The 25653-nt window shown below is 44.3% G+C and overlaps 1 protein-coding gene across 6 annotated transcripts in view; it reads right to left on the bottom strand.

Annotated features, from left to right (window-relative positions):
- SNUPN (snurportin 1) overlaps positions 1 to 25653 on the bottom strand; it is a 36747-nt gene that overhangs the window by 7678 nt on the left and 3416 nt on the right. The window contains exons 2-10 of one of the 6 annotated variants that reach the window (XR_014519239.1): positions 25178 to 25340; positions 25029 to 25091; positions 18201 to 18359; positions 13590 to 13694; positions 11970 to 12066; positions 9646 to 9743; positions 8627 to 8704; positions 4722 to 4866; positions 4119 to 4199 (exon numbers count right to left, since the gene is read on the bottom strand). Coding sequence is in view for 3 of the 6 variants with exons in the window: in XM_083475887.1 (XP_083332013.1) it covers positions 4119 to 4199; positions 8627 to 8704; positions 9646 to 9743; positions 11970 to 12066; positions 13590 to 13694; positions 18201 to 18359; positions 25029 to 25091; positions 25178 to 25340 (844 nt within the window). In the remaining 3 variants the exon portion in view is untranslated. Of the gene's footprint in view, positions 1 to 4118; positions 4200 to 4721; positions 4867 to 8626; positions 8705 to 9645; positions 11533 to 11762; positions 12067 to 13589; positions 13695 to 18200; positions 18364 to 25028; positions 25092 to 25177; positions 25341 to 25653 lie in introns of those variants that run through there. The other 5 variants (XR_014519240.1, XM_083475887.1, XR_014519238.1 and 2 more) reach the window with 5 other exon arrangements.

Here is a 25653-nt window from a genome sequence, read left to right on the forward strand (position 1 = left end):
CATTCCCGAAAGAGACGTACCAAGCTTATTTCTCGTTAACAAAGAAGTCAGGGATCTAATTTGTTCTCATGCAAATGGTGCTGAGTTTGTTCAGATCCAGAAGACACCAGGCAGTTCCTATCACAGGAGGGAGGTATGGCTTGGCTGCGACGGAACGGGCTCTCTCCAGTGGAACATAATCATTCCTAAACTAACTGGAGCTAGATATTACCAGCATTCATACAACATACGAAGCACCTGCTGGATCAGGCCAATGGCTCACCTGTTTCCAGCATCCTGTCTCCAGTGGCTAACCAGATGCTTGTGGGAAATCTTCAAGCAGAACCTGAGTGTAAGAGCCCCCCCCCCCCGTGGTTTCCAGCAACTGGCATTCAGAAGCGTTCCTGCCTGACAGGGGAGGCAGAGCAGAGGCATTATGGCCAGGAGGCATGGATAGTCTTCTCTTCCATGAATTTGCCCAAACCTCTCTGAAAGCCACCCAACTTGCCTCCTGTGGGAGTGAGTGCCATAGCTTAACCATGTTCTGTGTGAAGAAGTCCTTTCTTTTATCTGGCCAGAACTGTCTGTATGTCTTGAACCGTCTGAATCTCCAGCTAGAGCTTAGGACAATGCTAGTCTGAAATTGCTAGTCTGCATGAAGACAATACTTTATCCTGATGTTAAATGGACAAATGGTCTATTCATCAGGATAAAGCAGCTTCTTTCTATGTTCCACTAAGCCAACAAGTGCACGTGCCCCAAGGAAAAGGAAGGGGCAGAGCCCACTTGAGCTTGCAGGAAATCCCAGATCACCAAACCATGCTTTGCAGGTTGGGCAGTGCTGTGATATCCAACATCTATAAGTCACCCACACAGCCAAGTGTAGCATTTTTCCACCTTCGCCGCATCAAGCAGTTGGTCCCTTACCTTTCCCGCCCCAACCTGGCCACAGTGATCCATGCGATGGTCATCTCCAGGCTTGACTACTGTAATTCGCTCTACGCGGGGCTGCCCTTGAAGCTGTCCCAGAAACTCTAGCGGGTGCAGAACCTCAAGGTCCATAAATAGCAAGACCCTAGTGGTCCCGGGCCCTAAGGAAATTAGATTGGCTTCAACCAGAGCCAGGGCCTTTCCAACTCTGGCTCCGGTCTGGTGGAACACTCTGCCTCATGAGACCAGGGCCCTGCAGGATCTGATTTCTTTCCGCAGGGCCTGTAAGACAGAGTTGTTCCGCCTGGCCTTTGGCTTGGAGCCAATTTGATTCCCTCCCTCCCTCTCTTTCTTTTTTTCTTTTCCTTCTCCTCCTGCGATGAGGCTACATTTTAATATTTTAATGTTTCAATATTTTAATGTTGTATTTTTAATTTTGTTTTTAAGTTGTAATCATTTAACTTGTTTTTATTATTGCTTGTAAGCCGCTCTGAGCCCGGCCTTGGCTGGGGAGAGTGGGGTATAAATAATAATAATAATAATAATAATAATAATAATAATAATTATTATTATTATTATTATTATTATTATCATCATCATTATTATCATCATCATATTACTGAATCAAGTCATTAACAAAAAAGGAGCCTTTGCTCCCAAGCTAGGCTTAGCTGCACTAAACTTAAATGAGGAAGAACGGAGTCTCCGTTTGTGTGTGTGGTCAAAATGGGCTTCCATTGGCCAAGTTCTGCTGGCACAGCTGCATTTCAGTTAGAACATGCAAGGGACTCCTCAGCAGTTTCCTTGGATCCTGGCCAGCAACTCCGGTGCCTCCCTTGGTCCCAGGACGGCTTGGAAAGCGGGACCTGCCAAATACTGCTCAAATCCAGCTACTGCTACACCAGCCTGGTCAGAATCTGCAATGTTCAATAGCTGGGGCTGGGGGCTGCTCAGAAACAGGAGACTCTCCACTTGGATTTGGAGGATCGTTCTGATCTGAGCTCTGCCAGTTGCTGGAGCCATTGAGGGCTTCATTCTACATGGAAGTACATGGAAGCAGCACACAGTTAAACTATGGAACTCCCACAGGAGCAGTGATGGCTACCAAACTGGATGGTTTTAAAAAATAATGAGGCAGATAGGGGACGATTGATGGTCCAGGTTCTTGAGCTCATTGGCCTGTCAGTGAGTCTCTCTGTGAGTCGGCGTCTGCGCTACGTCTTGAAGCTGGAGCAACAGGGAGACCACAGGAGGGGAGAGGGCTGCTCTTGTGCTCAAATCCCGCTTGCAGGTTTCCTTGGGGGCATCCGGTTGGCCACTGTGAGAACAGGAGGCTGGACCAGTTGGACCCCTCTGGCCGGATCCAGCAGATGCTCCGCTTTGGTTCTTAAGAGAAGGTCTCCAGAGCTGCATCTCTTATTGCTTCACTTTCTTTCACTAGCAGCAGCAGCAGCAGCAGGAAAATAGGCTTCCTCCTGCTTGCCTCTCCTTGCAAGCAAGAGGGGAGGGAAAGGGTGTTTAATTCCCTGAGACTCAGTCAGAAAGGAAGAATGTGATCTGAAGGGAGGGAGCTGGAGGACAGGCAGACTCGGAACGTCTGGTTCCAACATGTGGCACAAACAAGTTGTTAAGCCCTCTTGCACAACAGCATGGAGTCTGTAAGCAAATCCAACACATTCCCACTTCCTAACCTGATGCCTCTGGGAAGCCTGTCAGGGCAACGGCCCTCTTCACCTGAGGTCCCCACAGACTGGTATCCAGAGCCTGCTCCCTCTGAGTAATGGAAGATTCAGGACAGATAAAAGGAAGTCCATCTGTGCACAGTGCAGAGTTAAACCATGGAACTCACTCCCACAAAATGCAGTGATGACCACCAACTTGCCTGGTTAAAAGAGGACTAGATAAATTCATGGAGAGAGCTGACAATGGCTCCTAGCCACCATGGCTATGTTCTGCCTCCATGGTCGGAGACAGCCATGCTTCTGGATTTTAATTTTATTTATATACCACCCTATACCTGGAGATCTTAGGGTGGTGAATGCCATTTGGTAGAGATCATACGAGGGGAGGGGACTCAAGTGCTTGAATCCCACTTGCAGCTTCCCCACAGACATCTGGCTGGCCACTGTGGGAACAGGATACTGGCCTAGAGGGGCCCCAATGGGCCGGATCCAGCAGGCTCCTCTTAGTGCTTCTGTTCTCTAACCTGGACGTGGCATAGAACCATCATGACAGCAGCGACTGATGGCCTTATTTACTCATTTGCTTAGAGAACTGTTTTACTCACTCTTAAGCCCCCCAAAGGCTCTCATGACAGCAGCTAAGTAATCCCCAACAGAAGAGCACCCAACCTCTTTTTAAAAACCTCCAATAAAGAAGAGTTCACCACCTTCTGAAGTAGTCTGTTCCACTGCCAAACAGCTGTTACCATCAGAAAGTTCTTTCTAATGCTTCTTAACAGTTTGGTCCAGTGGAGAGAATGAGTGCTTCTAGAGGGCAACAGCATAAAAACCACCTCCTGAGCTGTAGCCGATGCCTGTGCCAGACCCAGCCATGTTCGCGAGTGACTGACAGCTGCCATCTGCTCCCCATCCACATGGTACTGGCCCATTTCTCTTCCTTCCTGCTAATCTGAATATTTGTGGCACACATGTTCTCTGCTCCCTCAAAAGGACAGGGTCAGATCTTTGGGGCTTAAGTTAAAGGAAGGCAATTTCAGCAGAACATTGGGCAAAACTCTGAAACCGTAACAGCAGCAGGACATCAGAGCCGACTCCCCTTGGGGGTGGGCTGGCTCTCCCTCGCTTGGACGGCCAAGCACAGGCTGGAAGCCATACTTGGGGGTGCCCAATCACAGCTCTGGGCTGTCTGCATCAAGCAAGGGGTTGAGGGCTTTTTCAGTCCAAGGCCTGCAGTCCCTCCCGGGTAATCTTTTGCATCCTCCTTAAAGCCATCCAAATTGGTGGCCATCACTGCCTTCTGTGGGAGCAAGTTCCATTGCTTAACTATGTGCTGCATGAAGAAATACTTTTTTATTGGTCCTGAAAACTTTATTAATTGGGGGGGGGCAGTAAGCAGTATTGCTTAGCCGGAACCTGTTGCCCCTGGGGCTCCTACTCTCCAGGTTCTTTGGGGGGTCTTCTCCACCAGGAATACAAGTCTTGGGGTTGAAAGAGACAGAGCTGTGGTGCCAACAGATGACTGCTTACCTCAAAGGGGAAATCTGTGGCCAGAACCTTGCACAGGCTTTCCGGTGTGCAGGAATAACTCTGCAGTCCCACAAATTTAAACTGAAAGGGAAGAAAAAGGGAAAAAAAGAAAGATCAGAACTACAAGTGCTCACATCTGAGACTCTCCCATTCATCTCTCAATGGCTGAATGGAACCTCCAGATTCAGAGGCAGTGTATCTCTGAATTCCTGTTGCTGAGAAGGCTGCTGCCCACAAGGAAAGGGCTATGCTCCCCTCACTGGAGGAATCCTCTTTGGTGGGTGACCTGGAGCTCCCACAGCAAAGCATCTTAGAGGAGCAGCCTGTGTTGAAGAACCAGGGGGCATGCCCGAGGGACCCAGCTCTCCCACTGGAGAGCCTTCTGATAACCTGTGGCTGAGCCACGGGCTATGTGGCTGGAGGGCCACAGGTTCCCCATCCAGATGGGCTTGGACTCCCACTCCCACCAGCCCAGCCAGCATTATAATGGTTATTATTGTTGTTGTTGTTGTTGTTGTTGCTATTATTATTAATAATAATTTCATTTATACACTGCTATAAAATAAATAGATGGTGAAGATGGGTGTTAGACACAGAACATACACATGGAGTTGGGGACCCACATTTCTTTCTTCAACAAGCCTTTAAACGGTGTTCAGCTCTCCAAAGTTTCCCAGAGAAGCAGTCAGCTGGCAGTGGAGAGGAAAATCCCAAGAGCCATTTCTGAAATCTTTCCAGACCAGAAGCCCTGTGTGGTTACAAGGGGGAACCCTTTGTGTGTGTAAACCAGAGAAAAGTGGGGGTTGGAGTGTCCAAGAAAGAGCATAGCTGGCAGGAATCCTGAAGAGGAGCACCCCATGCTCCAGCATTTTGTTGCAGCAATTAGTCCAGGGGTCAGCAAACATTTTCAGCAGGGGGCCAGTCCACTGTCCCTCAGATCTTATGGGGGGCTGGACTATCTTTTGGAGGGGGGGGGAAATGAACGAATTCCTATGCCCCACAAATAACCCAGAGACGCATTTTCAATAAAAGGACACATTCTACTAACGTAAAAACATGCTGATTCCCGGACCATCTGCAGGCCGGATTGAGAAGGCAATTGGGCTGGATCCGGCCCCTGGGCCTTAGTTTGCCTACCCATGAGTTAGTCCTTCAAACATAAAAGTCATCCACCTAAGACTAATGTTCTAAGGGGCTCTTTAGCACACTGTGGGTCAAATCAAGCAGTGTTCCTTTTCTTCATCAAAGCCTTCTACAAACTGAAACCTGGAGAGATGTGCTATTTGCTAAAGTTTCCCTGTACAGAAGGCAGACAGATTCTGCCCCTGCCAGCTTCTCCTGCCCACAGTATAGGCACCAGGAGAACGCCCCCCCCCCACACCAAAAGAAGGTAGGTGGTTTCTGTTTACATCTGCCTTTGTAACAGGGAGAATAAAAGCAGGGATGAAGTCAGCTAATACCCAAATAGTAAGGAAGGAGGCACACACAATTTAATCTTCCGGAAGGTTTGCCTTATGCCCGGAAGGTGATATTTCACCATTGGGAGATGTTACTGTGTCCAAGATTGGCAAGTCCAGGATAAGCAATTCTTTACTGAACTGATCAGCATCATGTACACTGGGGTTGGGAACCTCAGGCAGGGGGCCATATCCTTCCCAGACCTGTAGCCAGAGGAGCTGCTTTATAGATGTTTAATTTCTTCTTTGCAATGAGAAGAGAACAAAATTGTATACCTTGCAACTAGGCTGCTGCATTGCTGGCTGGCAGCTGCTTAGCAACTGGAAATAATACTACTACTAGTAATAAACATTTAGACCTCCTGCCTGGCCCCCGGGAGTCCCCCCAGGCCATTCCCCTCACTGTTTCTGCTTTGTACCCAGAGTGTTTTTTCCTGGCTGCAATGTGTCCTTGAACTCTGATCCCGCCTCTTGCTTGTCTGGATGGATAATAATAATAATAATAATAATAATTAATAATAGATTATTTATACCCCGCCCATCTGGCTGGGCTTCCCCAGCCACTCTGGGCGGCTTCTGTTTAGGGCTTTAAAGGTCAGCACCAACACTTTGAATTGTGCTCGGAAACGTACTGGGAGCCAATGTAGGTCTTCCAAGACCAGTGTTATATGGTCTCGACGGCCACTCCCAGTCACCTGTCTAGCTGCCACATTCTGGATTAGTTGTAGTTTCCGGGTCACTTTCAAAGGTAGCCCCACATAGAGCGCATTGCAGTAGTCCAAGCGGGAGATAACCAGAGCATGCACCCCTCTGGCGAGGCAGTCTGCGGCCAGATGGAGCTGGTAAACAGCTGCCCTGTACACTGAATTGACCTGCGCCTCCATGGACAGCTGTGAGTCCAAAACAACTCTGAGGCTGCGCACCTGGTCCTTCAGGGGCACAGTTACCCCATTCAGGACCAGGGAGTCCTCCACACCCGCCCGCCTCCTGTCCCCCCAAAACAGTACTTCTGTCTTGTCAGGATTCAACCTCAATCTGTTAGCTGCCATCCATCCTCCAACTGCCTCCAGACACTCACACAGGACCTTCACCGCCGTCACTGGTTCTTATTTGAAAGAGAAGTAGAGCTGGGTATCATCCGCATATTGATGAACACCCAATACAAACCCCCTGATGATCTCTCCCTGCAGCTGCATGTAGATGTTGAAAAGCATGGGGGGAGAGGACAGAATCCTGAGGCACCCCACAAGTGAGAGCCCAGGGGTCTGAACACTCATCCCCCAACACCACTTTCTGGACACAGCCCAGGAGGCAGGCACAGAACCACTGTCTAACAGTGCCCCCAGCTCCCAGCCCCTTTATACGATCCAGAAGGATGTTATGGTCGATGGTATCAAATGCCGCTGAGAGATCCAGCAGAACTAGGAAACAGCTCTCACTTTTGTCCCTAGCCTGCCTCTGGAGATCATCGACCAGTGCGACCAAGGCAGTTTCAATCCCATGATGAGGCCTGATTCCCAACTGGAAGGGATCCAAATGGTCCACTTCTTCAAAGGCATGCCTGGAGTTGTTCAGCAACCACTCGCTCAATCACCTTGCCCAAGAATGGAAGATTTGAGACTGGGCGACAGTTGGCTATATTGGCCGCATCTAAAGATGGTTTTTTAAGAAGGGGTTTAATAACCACCTCTTTCAACGGGTCTGGGAAGGCTCCCTCACAGAGAGAAGCATTCACCACCCCACAAATCCCATCGCCCAGCCCTTCCCGGCTAGCTTTTATAAGCCAGGATGGGCAAGGATCAAGGAGACAGGTGGTTGGTTTGACTCGTCCAAGCAGCCTGTCCACATCCTCGGGGGTAACAGATTGGAATTGATCCCGTACAACTTGACTAGACAGGACTCTAGCACTCTCCCGCCCCGGCCCTGCTCCCACGGTGGAGTCTACTTCTTCCCGAATCTGAGCGACTTTATCTGCAAAAAACTTTGCAAAATCATTGCAGGAAATCTTGTGGCCCATACTGGGCCCCGATGTAGCAGGTTGTTCCGCTAAATTGCGAACCACCTGAAAGAGTCTCCTGCTGCTGTTTTCTGCAGATGCAATAGAGGCAGTGAAGAAAGTCTTCTTCGCCGTCGCTACCGCCACTTGGTAGGCTCGACATTGAGCTCTAACCAGTGTCCGGTCAGCTTCAGAATGAGTTATCTGCCACCAGCACTCTTGCAATCACAGCGATTGTTTCATTGCCCTCAAATCTGTGGAAAACCACGGGGCTATCTGGGCTCCATGCAATCAGAGAGGGCGCTTCGGAGCCAGACAGTCAATAGCCTCGGTTAACTCCACATTCCAGCGGGCCACCAGGGAATCAGCTGAAAGGCCATCAACATGGGATAAAGCACCCCCTGACACTCTCTGGAAACCATTTGGATCCATTAAGTGGCGGGGGCGGACCATCCGAATCGGTCCCACCTCCCTGCAGAGGGGAAGGGTTGCGGATGACAAAGAAGGGTGGATGATCCTGTGTAGAAGCTAGCACATGGTGCAAAAGCGAAGTCTATAGCTTTGTTCTCTGCACACTGTTGCCTCTGGCCCTGCCCACCAGCAGCATGTGGCCCTCAGAAAGCTGCCCAGAAGGGAATGTGGCCCTTGACCTGAGAAAGTTTCCCCTCCGATATATTGCCACAGCAAACTCTATTCTCCATGTGCCTGCCAGCCCTTGCGCATCCAAAATCAACAGCACCCAAGCACAAGGAGAAGGCATCAGCGAGTTTGCAGGTAAACCCAAAGGTATGCAGAAGCACCCACACAAAAAATAATAATTAAAAAATATTTAGGAAAAAACACCCTGCACCGCAAAAAAAAAAGCAGATTGAAGGCTGAGCATGCTGGCTGGTGGCAGGGGAGGGGGGAACAGGACAGAACACCAGGGATGGGGAGGGTAAATGAAATGGAGTATCCTGTAAGGGGGCCCTGAAAAGGAAGACTTCACAGCAGATTATTTCCTTGCAGGTATCACTTGTCTAGAACTTCCACACTTCTGAGCAAAAAGGACTTACTGGATTAAGACGGCTTTTCTTTCCCAGGCCATCCTCTTCCTGCATTTTTGAATGCAGCCAATAGAACCTGAAGTCTGTCTGGGGGGGGGGGGGAAAGAGAGGAGGAGGAGGAGTTTGGACTTGATATCCCACCTTTCACTCCCCTTAAGGAGTCTCAAAGCAGCTAACAATCTCCTTTCCCTTCCTCCCCCACAACAAACACTCTGTGAGGCGAGAGACTTCAGAGAAGTGTGACTGGACCAAGGTCAGCCAGCAGCTGTATGGAGGAGCGGAGATGCGAACCCGGTTCACCAGATTACGAGTCCACCGCTCTTAACCACTACACCATGCTGGCCAGGAGGGTCATGTTAGGGGACTAAGTGATAAGCAGCAGCCTCAAGAGCTCTGCCCTGAATATGGGAAATCCATCTGAATTTCTATGAGCTCCGCATGGAACAACCCCAAAAGGAGGCAACACAGAAGCTTTGTAGAAGCAGAGCAACTACTTCTGCTCTGGATTGTGAAGCAAACTATCATGACTTCAGCAGAATCCCTTATCTTGCTAAGCTCTTATGTTGGTTATAGATTAAAAGAAAGTATATGGAGAGGGATCCACTATTTAGGGCTAGTCTTGGTCGCCATGCCAAAAACCGCAGTCAGCTGAACATCGGAAGCTGCAGCCAGCGCAGAATGCTGCAGCATGGTTGCTGACAGGAGCGAGGCCCTGTCAGCGTATTAACACCTCTGCTCAGAGATCTGCACTGGCTGCCAATTTGTTACTGGGCCATGTTCAAGGTGTCACTATTAGTATTTAAGTCCCATAATGGCTTGGGTCTACTTTGCTCCCAGAATTGTTGTACCTCTTATATGCCCCCCATTAAATAAAAAAAATTAAAATTTAACTATGGGGCAACATCTCCAAAAACACCATTACAGGTGAGTTTTAGCAGAATTCAGGAAGTGTCTCAGAAAGGGAACAGAGAGGAGGAAACAGCTGCCAGGGATGCAAGCCAGTGGCAGGACCAGAGGCAAAAAGGTACCTGGCAGTCGTACACAGGGTGTCCCCGCCAACACATCACATCGAGGATGTAGTACATCTGCTGGGCCTCGCTGTAGATGCAGTCCAGGATTGTGTATTCTTCACACAACAAGAGGCAAGAGATTAATCTTGGCCAGTGGCTCCCAAACTTCTTTGGGCCACTGTCCCTTGGTTCCATACACTTATCCCCAGTGCTCCCTACCCTATAACAGGCATTATTCAGAATAGTTGTTTGCACAACCACTAAAGAAGAGAATTACACAATAAATTCAAAATTTTGTTGTTGTTTAGTCGTGTCCGACTCCCATGGACCAGAGCACGCCAGGCACTTCTGTGGCGAAGTTGCCGTGGCGAAGGGGCTTGAATAACTCAGAGAAGCTATGAACTATGCCGAGCAGGGCACCCAAGATGAACAGGTCATAGTGGAGAGTTTTGACCAAACGTGATCCACCTGGCGGAGGAACCGGCAAGCCACTCCAGTATCCCTGCCAAGAAAACTCCATGGACAAAGACAACAGGCAAAATTCAAAATAGGAACGAATAATTTAAAATCCAGTTAAAACTATTTGCTTTAGTTAATTCAGCCAAACTAAGGAAAGTGATCCTGAAGTTGCAAGAAAACAATGTTATAACAATGAACAATACAAATATGAAGAAACTTTGATCAAATTTACTCTAAGCTGTATAAAGCTCAAACAATCTTGGGGGGGGGGGCAGGGTCGGATAGATGATTACTTGCAAAAACAACATCCAGCAAAAATCTCAGACTCTCCCAAAAATAGATAAATAAAAATCAATGGCCCTTTAACAATTCAGGTGTTATGCGATGCTATTAAAAAATCCAAGAAAGAAAAGGTACAGCGGCCAGCTGCTAACTATCAATTTTTTGAAGAACTTCTACAACCCTTACAACAAGGACAATGAATAATATACTCATATACCAGATAGCTAAAAAGAGGCCAACATCCCACTTAGACCTAAAGAGGGACAAGATTTGACCTCAGTAAAAAAAATCAGCCAATCTTATTACTGAACAGTGACTATAAATTATTTGGAGTGATTTTGGCAGCAAGGTTTTTTTTTATTTTTTACAAGGCTGGTCATGATGTATATTTTTTTTAATAGATTTATTTATAGATTTTTACCTAAAAGACAGTTAAGAGACAATGTCAGAAATATGTTAGATATTTTGGAGTATTTGAACTGTCAGAACAAGAAGCTGTATTGATTTTTTGGGATACAGAAAAAGCTTTTGACATTGTGAACTGGGAATTTCTGTTTAAAGCTTTGCAAGAAATGAACTTTGGAGATTTCATTAAATGGGTGAAATTGATTTATTAAGCAGAAGACAGCTCACATAATTGTTAAAGGAAAATTAAAAAAAACTTGTGAGATACAGAAGAGAACAAGGCAAGGGTGCCAACTGTCACCATTGCTTTTCATTTTGGTTTTGGAAGTCTTGCTTAGAGATATTAGACAAGATGAGAGAATTAAGGGGATAAAGATTAAAAAGGGAAACTACATTAGGAGTTTTGCAGATGATCTGATGATAGTTCTGGAAAACCCATTACAGGGAGTGGAAACTCTTATGAATAAATTATAGGAATTTGGCATGCTAGCAAGTTTTAAGGTTAATCATTAGAAAATGAAAATTTTAATAAAGAATATGACAACAGAAGAACAAGACTTTGACAGAGAAAACTGAATTTCAAATTGACAAAAAAGTAAAGTACTTAGGTATTAACCATGAGAAATTTGAATTGTATGTTGTTTCAAAATAATTATGTTAAGACATGGGTGGAAATTTAAAAAGAGATGTTAAGATGGAATAAATTATAACTGTCCTTGTTGGGTAGAATTTCTGCGATAAAGATTAATATATTGCCACCTAAGATTCCACCTAAACATTAGGAAGAACTTCCTGACAGTAAGAGCTGTTCGTCAGTGGAATTTGCTGCCAAGGAGTGTGGTGGAGTCTCCTACTTTGGAGGTCTTTAAGCAGTGGCTTGACAACCATATGTCAGGAGTGCTCTGGTGGTGTTTCCTGCTTGGCAGGGGGTTGGACTCGATGGCCCTTGCGGTCTCTTCCAACTCTATGATTCTATTCTATGAAATAGCCCAGAATGATGTTCTTGTTCCAAACAATACCTGTTATAGATAATGACCTATCGCTCAAGCAATGGCAAAAAGAAAAGAAAAAACCCATGGAAGGTGGGTAATGAATGTACACGAAAGTTGGTTTTGAGTAAGGACCTGGAGTGTCTCTTTCAAGCAGATCTTTGCCCATTGGGAGATTGCAAAAAGGGAGGGGAATCAAGAAGTTACCTTTCCCTGTTGCTGAAGTACGGTGACTCCCACCTGGCAAAAGAGAAGGGAATCGGTTGACACAGAAACCGCTTTTGGTGTAAGCTGCAGTGGAGCCCTGAAAGGAGAGAAGAGAGGGAGGAGGAGGAAGGGATCAAGAACAAACAAGAGTGATTCCCCCCCCCACTGTAAAAGGACTTCCTAAATTGTATACTCCAAGTAGAGCGGGGGGGGGGAGGCCCCCAAACCCCACATATCTTTTATTATGTTTATATCCTTCCTTTTCTTCCATTGTGAAGCCCAAGGCAGTATTGCATGTGGTAGTAGTAGTAGTAGTAATAATAGTAACAACAACAAGAATAATTGTACCCCACCCATCTGACTGGGTTGCTGCAGGCACTTTGGGTTGCTTCTAACATATATAAAAACATAACAAAACATTACACATCAAAAGGCTTCCCTATACAGGGCTGCCTTCAGATATCTTCTATAAGCCAGATAGTTGTTTATCTCCTTGACATCTGGTGGGAGGGCATTCCACAGGGCAGGCATGACTCCCAAGAAGGCCCTCTGCCTGGTTCCCTGTAGCTTCGCTTCTTGCGCGGTGAGGGAACTGCCAGAAGGCCCTTGGCGCTGGATCTCAGTGTCCAGGCTGAACGATGGGGGTGGAGACGCTCCTTCAGGTTTTCAGACAACTGCCTGTTCAGACCCAGAACTGCTTAGCTTTAGCCTCATGTGCCTTTAGACCAGCTAGCTTCAACCTTTTCACACTCAGGACCCACTTTCAACCCAAATATGCATTTGGGGACCCATTTCTTAATCTTTTTACCATATATTTGCATGGTGGTAGTACTCCTATTGCGACCCACTTTGGATCAGGCTGTAACCCACTAGTGGGTCCTTCCCCACCAGTTGAAGACCATTACTTGAGACTGTACCTTGGAATTGTATTACTGTTAAAACTCATTGCAGTGATGGCTGCTCTCATTTCTTTTTTTAAAAAGAAACATATTAAGAGAAAATTATGGTTTTTTTTAACAGCAGGAGTGGGGGACCTCTAGCCCATGGGCCAACTCTGGCCTGCCAGGCCATTCCTGGCAAGCCATGCCAACAGATGCCAAGTGGATGCTGGAGGAAGGATGGAGTGATTGGCTCCTCCCTCCGCCAGCTTGCTGACTCACCTATATGGAATTCTTTGTCACCTACAGTGATCATGCAAGTTGTTAAAAACAAGGCTGGGATCACAAAAATGTTAAAGGCCACAAACACAATACACAATTAAACAAACCTATCAACAAAACAGTAGATAAGAAGCAGCAGGGAAAACAAGTTCTTAGAAATCATCAAAATACTTTTTAAAATGGAGTGTGTTTTTTTTAAAATTAAAAAAAATGCTCTGTTAAGCCCTGTTAAAATGCAGCTTGTTCAGATGGGGCGAGATGGAACAGATCCATTTCGTAGTCTTGGAGGAGTTTCACATGCAATAAGCCTTTGGACACGGACGCGAAAGTTGCCAGATTTCAAAGGTTCCTCAACCCCAGCTTGCCAAGCTATTAGAATGCGGCAGGAAGACAATTTACAAAGCAGCAAGATAAAAACTCTTCCTTGGTTTGGCTTGTGGTAGAAGCCACGGTCTCTTACCTGAGATGCCACAATAAGAGCCCTCTTCCCCACAGGGCACACCACCAGCAGCCACTCCCGCACCAAATCTGGGGGCACGTCAATCAGCCATTCAGACAGCATCAGCTACAAAGGCAGCAAAGAAAATTGTTCACTTGTAGCACTGGGGGAAACGGCAAATGTCACAGCCTTCCCTGGCCTGGTGCCTGCCAGACACTGTAGGACTACCACTCCCGTCAGCCCCAAGCAGCATGGCCAATGGTCAGGGATGATGGGAGATGCAGCTGGAAAAAAGTGGAGGCACCAGGCTGGGAAAGCGTGGCGCAGAAGGAGAAATGCAACCAGAAACCTTACTGGTTAAAGCCAGGCCTGAACAGCTGTCAAGGCTATGAGATGGCCATAACCCAGCGGCAGAGCACTTGCTTCGCAGGCAGGAGGCCTCAGCTTCATTCTCCCCTGGAAAGGACTTCCGCCCAAGAGCCTGGCAACCCAGTCAGTACTGAGCCAGCACTGGACTGATGATCTGAGGATACCTTCTCTGTTCCTCTTTATTTTTATTAATCCTGGCCCAAAGAGCCACTAGATGCAGCAAACTCCAGAGCTGCCACAATGAAGCAAACCGCAGAGCTCTAGGCACCTCTTGGGGTTTGAGATGGAGGAAGCTGCTGTGGTCAAGAGTGTTGAAGTTTCAAATTCCAAGAATGAGGGGTGCTAAAAAGTTGCAATGTGGCTCAGGAATTCTAAAGATACTTTGGTAAAACTGATTGATAAGATTGATTGATTGATAAGATTGACTGCTTGGTAAGTAAAATATGTGTAAAATTGCATAGAAAACAAAAAAATGATTGCCAAGTGCTTGAAGTTTTATTATTCATTATTATTATTGTTGTTATTATTAATCACTTTTCAGAAGGTAAAAGTAAAAGTCTTTCATTTTCTGAAAGCTGTTTATATGCTTCTTAATCAAAAGTAGACTTACTAAGCTAAATGTTTTCCAATCACAAAAATAATTGCAAGTGTGAACTCACACCCAAAAACATATTTTTAAGATCCCTCACTGAAGAAATGTACAAAAATTAAGTTTCTCCCCCTAAAATGACAATTCCAGGCTACTGCTGTAGCTCTAAGCCCTCCAGATGTTATTGGCCTACAACTCCCATGATCCCTAGGTAGCAGAACCAGTGGTCTGGGATGATGGGAATTGTAGTCTCTGGTGGGCTGAGTTTGAGGAAGGCTGCTCTAAGCCACTTCTCTTGGCTGGCTGGCAAGAAGGGAGAAAGAGAAAGCTTGTCGCTCAGCAAAGGCTGATAAGAAAGGCCTCCTTTTGCAGAGAAAGCCATAACTAGCTGGCACTTGCTTATGGACAGCATTGAAACAGAACGTGCTTCCTAAACCAGTGGGAACTTAAAGAACCCTGGCTGCATTTGTCCCTAGAAAACTAAGCAAACAAAGTAAGTCAAAGGCCCTCAACAGCCCTCACAGTAAAGCCAACCAAGGCTTCCCTTTCGCCTTCACCCCAAGGGCTCACTGAGTAAGCCCTGCACTGGCAACTATGAAGGACTCTTCAAATTTAAAATGCTTTGTTGCTTCAAAGTTGCCATGAAACTTCAGCATTCCAGGAACTCTTATGTCGCAGGGCTAGAGGGATTTGAGGATGGAACCATCCGTAGGGGGAGACTAGCTTTGTCCTCGTGGTTTGTGGGCTTTTGCTATCATTTTCATATGACTTTTTAAAAATTCCTTTCCTATTTATTACACTGAGTATTATATCATTCCCTTTTTGTGGTTATTTCTTGCTAAATTACTTCAGAACTCACAGTAATGATTAGGATAATTTAAAATGCAGGGTTTGATTTTCATTTTAGTTTTAAAAAAGCAAACAACCCTGCATTTTTGTAAGTCATCTGGAGACTATTTTTTATTAGGAGACTCATAAATGAAATAAAATCAATAAATGAGAAATAGTCACATTAATATCACATAAGGGTCATTCCCTCAAGTAGTTTATTCTTTATGTTTATTTTCCCACTTTTCCTAGGTTGACCATTGTACATGAGTAAACTCTTTAATTAAGCACAGAACTGTAGAGTTGAAAGGGTCCTCAGGGTCATCTAGTCCAACCCTTGCAATGCAGAAATCTCAACTGGATCTCAGTTTCAGTTACAACTTTCAAGCTGTATAAACACGATACATTTAAAGATCATCCCCCTTAACTCCAAAAAGAACAATGGGAAATGTAGTTTGCTAAAGGTCCTAGGAGTTCTGTGAGAGGCAAACTACAGTTCCCAGGGTTTTAAATGTATGGTGTGTACATAGCCTGAATCTGTGGCCCTCTGCGGTTCCACTTTCTCTTTCTATAATGCTCCCAGATGACCATAATTCCGTTGCTTGTACTCAAAGCCACAAAGGAGAAAAATCAAATAAGGTTGTAGTCAACCAAGTTCTACTCAGAGGAGATCCACTGACATGAATGTACTCAAGTTAGTCATGTCCATTAATTTCAATGGATTTCCTCCAAGTATTCTTAGGATTCGATATAACCCAAATCTATTAACATTGTACCAACTATACAAAAAACAACAACAACCCACTCTCTTAATGGTGGTTATTATTTCTTAGATTTATAATCAGTCAGACAAACTTATTTGCTAAAAAAAGCTTGATCACTACAAAATACCAGATTGAGAAAGTTATAATAATAATAATAATAATAATAATAATAATAATAATAATAATATCTTTATTGTCATTGCCCCCTCTCGGGGACAATGAAATTACTTATAGTCTAGCACATGTGACCCCCAATATACTAGAATTTTTTGTCTGATTTTCAGGGCATCTAGAGCAAACAGAGCACAATTTATCCCTAACAATCAATACTTGGCAAATTTCTTTCCAGCAATTCAAAAAGAAAACTGTCCAAAAATCCTATTTAAAACCCTACGGTAGTTATATACAAGGAGCAATATAACAGTATATTAACAGTATATTCCACCTCTGTTTGGTCACAAACACATTAAATGGTGTTGGATTTATAGTCATTCATCAATAAACATTTCCTGGAGAGCTTACAACACAATATAGAATAGCATTAAAAACCAATGGCAAATGACATGAAAATATTTCCTTCCCTAAAGAAAGGAAAAATTGTTCACAACCTGGATTTAAAATATAGTGTGAAAGTCTATGTTGACTATATGAATGCACCTAACATATTAATTAGGACCGTATCAGCAAATAATAGAGGAACTGAAACCATGCATTGTCCAAGGGAGGTACAAATCTAGTTCATTCCAACACCAAACTACCGTATTTTTCGCCCTATAGGACGCACTTTTCCCCCTCCAAAAATGAAGGGGAAATGTGTGTGCGTCCTATGGGGCGAATGCAGGCTTTCCAGGGCTTCTTGCAGCTCCGCGCCACACTCCGGATCCCGGTGCGAAGCCGCGCGGGGCTCCGGAGGATGGCGCGGATCTGCCTGCGCTCCAGGGCTTCTTGCAGCTCCGCGAAACCCTCTGGATCCCGGCGCGAAGCTGCGCGGGGCTCTGGGGGGTGGCGCGGATCTGCCTGCGCTCCAGGGCTTCCTGAAGCTCCGCGCCACCCCCCGGATCCCGGCGCGAAGCCGCGCGGGGCTCTGGAGGGTGGCGCGGAGCTGCCTGCGCTCCAGGGCTTCTTGCAGCTCTGCGCCACCCTCTGGATCCTGGTGCGAAGCCACGCGGGGCTCCGGAGGGTAGCGCAGAGCTGCCTGCATTCCGAAGCCTGGTGCGCGCCGAAGAGCGCCCCCGGGCTTCGCGCACCTCTCCGCAAGCCTGGGGAGACCGGCGCGGCTCCCTAGGCTTGCAGATAGCAGGCTGTTCTGGGGGCTCGGGTCGGGGGAAGCTCAGGCTTCCCCCGCGCCTGCCCCGTGCCTGGGGAGGGAAATTTTTTTTTCTTTATTCCCCCCCCCAAAATTAGGTGCGTCCTATGGGGCGGTGCGTCCTATGGGGCGAAAAATACGCTAATTGGTTTGATTGGGATTGTAAAAAGTCTCCTGCAATTGCAAATACGCCAGAAAAGTCAAGACAAATCACTCTCCAAAGATTATCAAGGAATTTATAAATAAGAACACAGGAAGCAAATTACGGATAAGAAAAGCGCTTTTCAGAGACACTTTTGGCTTAGCTCCTCTCTTTCTCAATATAATATATAATTAATTTATATAATTTATATAATATATATATAAATTTATATAAATATAAATATATAATATAATATATAATTAATTTATAATATATAATTAATTTATAATTGTTTGAACAGAGATAATTTTTTATTAAGTTCCCAGTTTGTCAGATTAGATTGGGGGAAGTATTTGTACCTCATCTTTTTAATTCTGACCCGCTTCCTCAGGTAGATCAACCATTAGGTTCTGCTCTCAGAACCACAAGTCTACAGCCTCCTGCCTCCACTCTAAAGAGCCAGAAACTTGAATTCACATTTTGCTAACAAATAAGGCTCTAGGGAAAATTATGTCCCAGGAGGGAAATAATCAGAATGATACCTCATATACACAAAAGCAACAAGGGCTGGCTTCTATTTGGAGCCCAGTTTTCCCCTTGCTCAGTTTTCCTCTCTGCTACCAGTCCCCCTCACCTGGTTGGCGTAGCGTTTTGGTAGCTTCGTCCCGACTTCCATCTCCATGTCTGCACTGTCTGCACCTGCCTCCTCCTTCTCCTTCTCCTCCTCCTCCTCCTCGGTGCCTGTCCAATCATCCTCTGCCAGCCTCCTAGCATGGTTGACATAATCCAATCGCTTACTAGTCAGAAGAAAGAAAAAGAAGGAAAGATATTAAATTTCCCACCAACTTAGATAGGAAAGAAAATTCTTTATATCCTGCCCAGTAACAATATCTTTCGGGGTGACATACAAACAAAACAGTAATATTTTATTTCATATATATATATATATATATATATATATATATATATATACACACACAAAAATAAAAAATCCAATAAAACAAGGGAAAAAGACAAAACAAAACAAAATCAGTAAACAATGCAACTACTGTATTAGAACAAACCACCATTCCAAAGCAGAGATAGTAAGGAAAATGTCATAGAACAATAAATTAAGGAAGAAATGCAATAGCCCTAAAGCGATCAATTCCATAGTTAAAACCATTATACTGAATCCACCGTGCAGCTTTTGTATGGTAGCATCCTGCCTTCATAAGTCTGCCTGCCAGGCCGACACTTTCTGAACTTTTCATTAACATAGGGTTGCCATATTTCAAAAAGTGAAAATTCAGACAGAAAAGTTGATCAGCTTTTTTTTCTTTCAAAATCTTGAATTTTTTTTTAATTTATTTTTTTTGCAATCCTAATTAACACTGATTTTGATGTCTTGCTATGGTCTGTTGGTTTCAATCTGAGCTGACCAATTTTATTCCATGCTGTGAATTTAAGATCTTCCCTCCACAATTTTTGCCATTCTGAGAGTTGTATATTATGACCTAGATCTCTTTCCCACTTTACCATGGCTGATTTTACCTCCTCATACTTCACTGACCATTCTAATAAAATTTTATACATTTTAGACAGTGTTTTGTTGTCATTATATATCATATCTCTCTATCTCTCTCTCTCTATTTCTCTCTCTATCTATCTATCTATCTATCTATCATCTTTTAAATTTTATTCAGTTTATTTACAACACGTATACACACACTTGTCAAACTGAACATAAAAATAATAATACAGAATCAAGAGAGAAACAAACAACAAGACATAAAACAAAACAAAAAAGTAAACATATGAAAACTTATACAAAACAAATAGTCACACACACACACACACACACACACACACACACACACCATATTTCAGTTCTTCTTTTCTTCCATTTGATTTAATCCTCAACATGGTTCTTTTATCGTTTTTGGTAAACTATCTCCTTTTTAGTTCATTATTACTCCTTTTTCTTTGTTTTTAACTTAAGTACCATAAATTATTTTGCAGAAATCAATCAAAATAAGTCCAAGTATTAATTTGAGGGCACTGCTATTAAAAATATTCTCTTTGTTTTACCCATTCTTTTTGGAATTTTTGTTTGGTTTGACCCCTAATTGCCTCTGTCAATCTGGCCAATTTAATATAATAAAATAATCTGTCTTGCCATTATTTTTTTGTCGGGATTATTTCTTTTTTCCAATTTTTGGTAATTAGTGTTCTCGCCACTCCCATGGCGTAAAGGAATATTTTCTTATTTTCTCTGGCAATATCTATGTCTAGTATCCCAAATAAAAAAGTTTCTGTTTTCTTAACAGTTTTGTTTAAACATTTTCTTTAACTCTTCGTACACTATATCCCAGAAGCCTTTGATTTTATCACATGTCCACCACATATGTATGAATGTCCCCTCTGCTTTGTTACACCTCCAACACAGATTTGGTTTTATGTATTTTACATATTTTGGTTGGTGTTAAATACCATCTGTAAAACATCTTTATCAAATTTTCCCTTATCACTTCATAAGTCATCATCAAGTCACTTTTGAATCTTGAAGGTTCTTTACTAAAGCCCTTTTTTATCTTGTTTAAATAAGTCACGTATTTGGTGGTATTGTAACCAATTGTTGACTTTACTTCTTATTTCTTCAAAATTTTTGAGTCTTAGTTGGTTGCCTTCTTCACAGATAATTTCTTTATACGTAACCCATTCAACCATCTTGTTAATTTTCTTTACTGTCATGGCTCCCATCGGCAACAACCACCAGGGTTTCTTTTGTTCCAGGATACCCTTATTTTTTGTCCAGACTGCATATAGAGATCTTTTTATTACATGAGTCGTAAAATCTCTGCGAACTCTCGCCTTATCGTAGCGTAAGTTAGCATGCCAGCCAAACAGTTGTTAAAACCCTCTATCTAATAAGTTGGGACGCGGGTGGTGCTGTGGGTTAAACCACTAAGCCACATGGGCTTGCCGATCAGAAGGTTGGCAGTTCGAATCCCCGCGACAGGGTGAGATCCCATTGCTTGGTCCCAGGTCCTGCCAACCTAGCAGTTCGAAAGCACGTCAAAGTGCAAGTAGATAAATAGGTACCGCTCCAGTGTAAACGGCGTTTCTGTGCGCTGCTCTGGATCACCAGAAGCGGCTTAGTCATGCTGGCCACATGACCCGGAAGCTGTACGCCAGCTCCCACGGCCAATGAAGTGAGATGAGCACCGCAACCCAAGTCGTTGTGACTGGACCTAACGGTCAGGGGGCCCTTTACCTTTTTAAGTCTAATAAATGACCTGGTTAGTGACCTGGTTAGTGGGGTAGAAGTGGAAGGATCATTAGGCGCAAGTGATCATGCTCTTCTGAAGTTTACTGTACAGCGGAAAGGAGCAGCCAAGCATACTAGGACTCAATTTCTTGACTTTAAGAAAGCCGACTTCATAAAACTTAGGGAACTGCTGGGTGAGATCCCATGGACAGTAATACTAAAAGGAAAGGGAGTTCATGATGGCTGGGAGTTTCTTAAGAGGGAGATAGTAAAAGCACAACTTCAGGCAATACCAATGAGACGGAAACATGGAAGGTGCCTAAAGAAGCCAGGGTGGCCATCTAAAGAACTTTTAACTGAGTTAAGATTAAAAAAGGATGTGTACAAAAAATGGAAAAGGGGGGAAACCACCAAAGAGGAATTCAAACAAATAGCCAGCACTTGTAGACACAAAGTCAGAAAAGCTAAAGCACAAAATGAACTCAGGTTTGCTAGAGAGGTTAAAAGCGACAAAAAAGGCTTTTATGGGTATGTCTGTAGCAAAAGGAAGAACAAAGAAACAGTGGGGTCACTCAGAGGAGAAGATGGTGAAATGCAAACAGGGGACACAGAAAGGGCTGAACTCCTCAATGCCTTCTTTGCCTCAGTCTTCTCCGATAAAGAAAACAATGCCCGACCTGAAGAATTTGGAGCAAATGATTCAGCAAAGGAAACACAGCCCAGAATAACTAAGAACATAGTACAAGAATACTTGGCTAGTTTAGATGTATTCAAGTCTCCAGGGCCAGATGAACTGCATCCAAGAGTATTAAAAGAACTGGCAGATGTGATCTCAGAACCACTGGCAGTCATCTTTGAGAATTCCTGGAGAACAGGCGAAGTCCCGGCAGACTGGAGGAGGGCAAATGTTGTCCCTATTTTCAAAAGGGGGGAAAGAGAGGACCCAAATAATTATCGCCCAGTCAGTCTGACATCAATACCAGGGAAGATTCTGGAGCAGATCATTAAGCAAACAGTCTGTGAGAAACAGTCTCCTAGAAAGGAATGCTGTGATCACCAATAGTCATTATGGATTTCTGAAAAATAAGTCATGTCAGACTAACCTGATCTTGTTTTTTTGACAGAATTACAAGCCTGGTAGATGAAGGGAACGCAGTGGATGTAGCCTACCTTGATTTCAGCAAGGCATTCGACAAGGTGCCCCATGATATTCTTGTAAAGAAGCTGGTAAAATGCGGACTTGCCTATGCTACCACTCAGTGGATTTGTAACTGGCTGACTGACCGAACCCAAAGGGTGCTCATCAATGGTTCCTCTTCATCCTGGAGAAGAGTGACTAGTGGGGTGCCACAGGGTTCTATCTTGGGCCCGGTCTTATTCAACATCTTTATCAACGACTTGGATGATGGACTCAAGGGCATCCTGATCAAATTTGCAGATGACACCAAACTGGGAAGGGTGGCTAACACCCCAGAGGACAGGATCACACTTCAAAACAACCTTGACAGATTAGAGAACTGGGCCAAAACAAACAAGATGAACTTTAACAGGGAGAAATGTAAAGTACTGCACTTGGGCAAAAAAAAATGAGAGGCACAAATACAAGATGGGTGGCACCTGGCTTGAGAGCAGTACATGTGAAAAGGATCTAGGAGTCTTGGTTGACCACAAACTTGACATGAGCTAACAGTGTGACGCGGCAGCTAAAAAAGCCAATGCAATTCTGGGCTGCATCAATAGGAGTATAGCATCTAGATCAAGGGAAGTAATAGTGCCACTGTATTCTGCTCTGGTCAGACCTCACCTGGAGTACAGTGTCCAGTTCTGGGCACCACAATTCAAGAAGGGCACTGACAAACTGGAACGTGTCCAGAGGAGGGCAACCAAAATGGTCAAAGGCCTGGAAACGATGCCTTATGAGGAACGGCTAAGGGAGCTGGGCATGTTTAGCCTGGAGAAGAGGAGGTTAAGGGGTGATATGATAGCCATGTTCAAATATATAAAAGGATGTCATATAGAGGAGGGAGAAAGGTTGCTTTCTGCTGCTCCAGAGAAGCGGACACGGAGCAATGGATCCAAACTACAAGAAAGAAGATTCCACCTAAACACTAGGAAGAACTTCCTGACAGTAAGAGCTGTTCGACAGTGGAATTTGCTGCCAATGAGTGTGGTGGAGTCTCCTTCTTTGGAGGTCTTTAAGCAGAGGCTTGACAACCACATGTCAGGAGTGCTCTGATGGTGTTTCCTGCTTGGCAGGGGGTTGGACTCGATGGCCCTTGTGGTCTATTCCAACTCTATGATTCTATGATTCTAAATCAGTACAGTGGTATCTCGGGTTACATATGCTTCAGGTTACAGACGCTTCAGGTTACAGACTCCGCTAACCCAGAAATATTACCTCGGATTAAGAACTTTGCTTCAGGATGAGAACAGAAATCGCGCAGCGGCAGCAGGAGGCCCCAAGCGAATGTAACCTGAAGTGTATGTAACCCGAGGTACCACTGTACGGGGAAGCTACCAGAATCATGGGAGGAGGTCTATATAACCTTAATCCCTAAGGAAACATCAGTTAAGAATTACCAACCTATATCTCTCCTTAAAAATGACTATAAAATATTTGCAGATATAATAGTAAGTAAATTGAAACGTATACTGAAAGACTATATTCATGAGGACCAAGCAGGATTTCTCCCAGGAAGCCATATGAAAAATAATATGAGATATGTAATAGATACTCTAGAGCTGGGGTATCCAACTGGTTTACCACAGGATGATCGTGGTCAACCGTGGGATCCTTATTGCGTTGTTTAGAATCATGTCTCCGCCCCTCCGCCTTTCCCTGCGTCGCTGTGTTTGTATGTTAGCGAATGTGTTGTTGGTGAGCAATTTATTTTAATTCTGCACACTTACTGTTTAAAAAAGGGGCAACAATTTTGACCTGCCCCCCTAAAAAAAGTTCAACAACTCTTAACTCCCCCCCCATGGGTAGATCACTGCCAGCCCCCCCCCCGGGAGTAGATCGCAGTCTCTTGGGAGCTGGACGTCCCTGCTCTAGATTATCTGGAAGTCACAATCGAAAAACAGGTGGCACTGTTATTTATTGATGCAGAGAAGGCATTTGACAATGTCTCCTGGAGGTTTGTGAAAAAAACATTAGAAATGATAGGAGTGGGAGAATTTTTTTATAAAGGTATAAACGCAATATACTTGCAACAAAGAGCTAAACTAGTTATAAATAACAATCTAACAGAAAATTGTAATATAAAGAGAGGTACAAGCTAGGGGTGTCCTTTATTCACATTGTTATTTATATTGGTGTTGGAAATTCTGAATACGAACATTAGAAAAGAAAAGAAGGGGTATAATAAGGGGTATAGTTGTTGGAAACAAGACCTTCAAAGTAAAAGCCTTCACCAGTGACCTGACTATAACCACGGAGAACCCAAAAGAAAGTGTGCCAATAGTGATAGAGAAGATTACGGAATTTGGGCTAGTTGCAGGCTTTAAACTTAAGAAAGAAAAAAACTAAAATGTTAGTCAAAAATATGAGAAGAGGATAGAAGAGAACTACATCATCTTACAGGTAGAGTCCATTTCAGATACAACAGCTAAAGGCCAGAAATGATAAGCATTTAAGAATTTAAGAGACAGCAACTGGCATGTTGCCTGCAGACAATTATATATATTTTTAAAATATATTAACTATTATCTTTCCTGAGCGACAGGTGAGTGTGGCAGGTAACTTAGTGGCAAATGTGTCTGCTTCTTAAATTCCCCACTCCCTGTCTTCAATATGGCAGTAACGGTACTTGCCTGCTTTACAAGGTTGTTGTACAGATGAACAAGAAGACAATGAGATGTAGTCAGTGTGAGCTCAGAGCCAATCCATTGAAACAAATGAACATTATTCATTTAGGTCCATTAATTTCAATGGGTCTACTCCAAGGAGAACTTAGTTGGATACAATCCAATGTTTCATATATAATTTGCTTCCATGGCTCCTTTTTATGCCGCTTTGGGAGATTTATAGTTGCCTAATTATGTGGAATGACTATGATTAGCATTCTTTCGTTTTGAACGTGGAATTTGCATTCCCATGTTATATTGATGGTTTGGTTTACATTGCTTGGTTAGTATTGGACCTGAGAGCCCAGGATTCCAGCCCCACTCATTCATGAAGCTCACCAGTCTCTGTCTCTCAGCCTCACCTACCTGCCAGGGTTGTTGTGAGAATAAAATGGGAAGAAGAATCACCATGTGTGCCACAGTGGGCTCCTTGGAGGAAAGGCAGGATAGAAATTTAATAAATAAATAATACCTGCAACAACATGGAAATATAGCCATTTAGAGATGCCCCTTACGTTTTCTGAAATGCAAGGAGCTGCCGTCGCCTCTCTGCCTGCTCCAAGGAGCTGTACTTGGATTTGTACTGTGCCAGCCGGGGGTGTGGTGCTGCTGTGCTGTTGAGGTCCTGGGAGACAGCAAAGCTGAAAGCGAGAGCTTGGCTCAGCTCCTCCATTGTTTCTGTAGGCGAGACAGGGGAAAGAAAGCCAGACCAAGACATTTAGGTACAGCAGAATTAATTTGGTTCAGCTCAGAGTAGGTCAAGCCAATGCAAACACAACCAAAGGTCCATCTAGTCCTGCATCCTGTGGGAGAGGTCTAGATGATGCTTGGGGTCCTTTCCAACTACAGTGGTACTTCTGGTTAAGAACCTAATTCATTCTGGAGGTCCGTTCTTAACCTGAAACCGTTCTTAACCTGAGGTACCACTTTAGCTAATGGGGCCTCCCGCTGCCACTGAACAATTTCTTTTCTCATCCTGAAGCAATGTTCT

Source organism: Podarcis liolepis (genome assembly GCF_965112155.1).
Source record: "Podarcis liolepis genome assembly, chromosome: 14".
Lineage (NCBI taxonomy): Eukaryota > Metazoa > Chordata > Lepidosauria > Squamata > Lacertidae > Podarcis > Podarcis liolepis.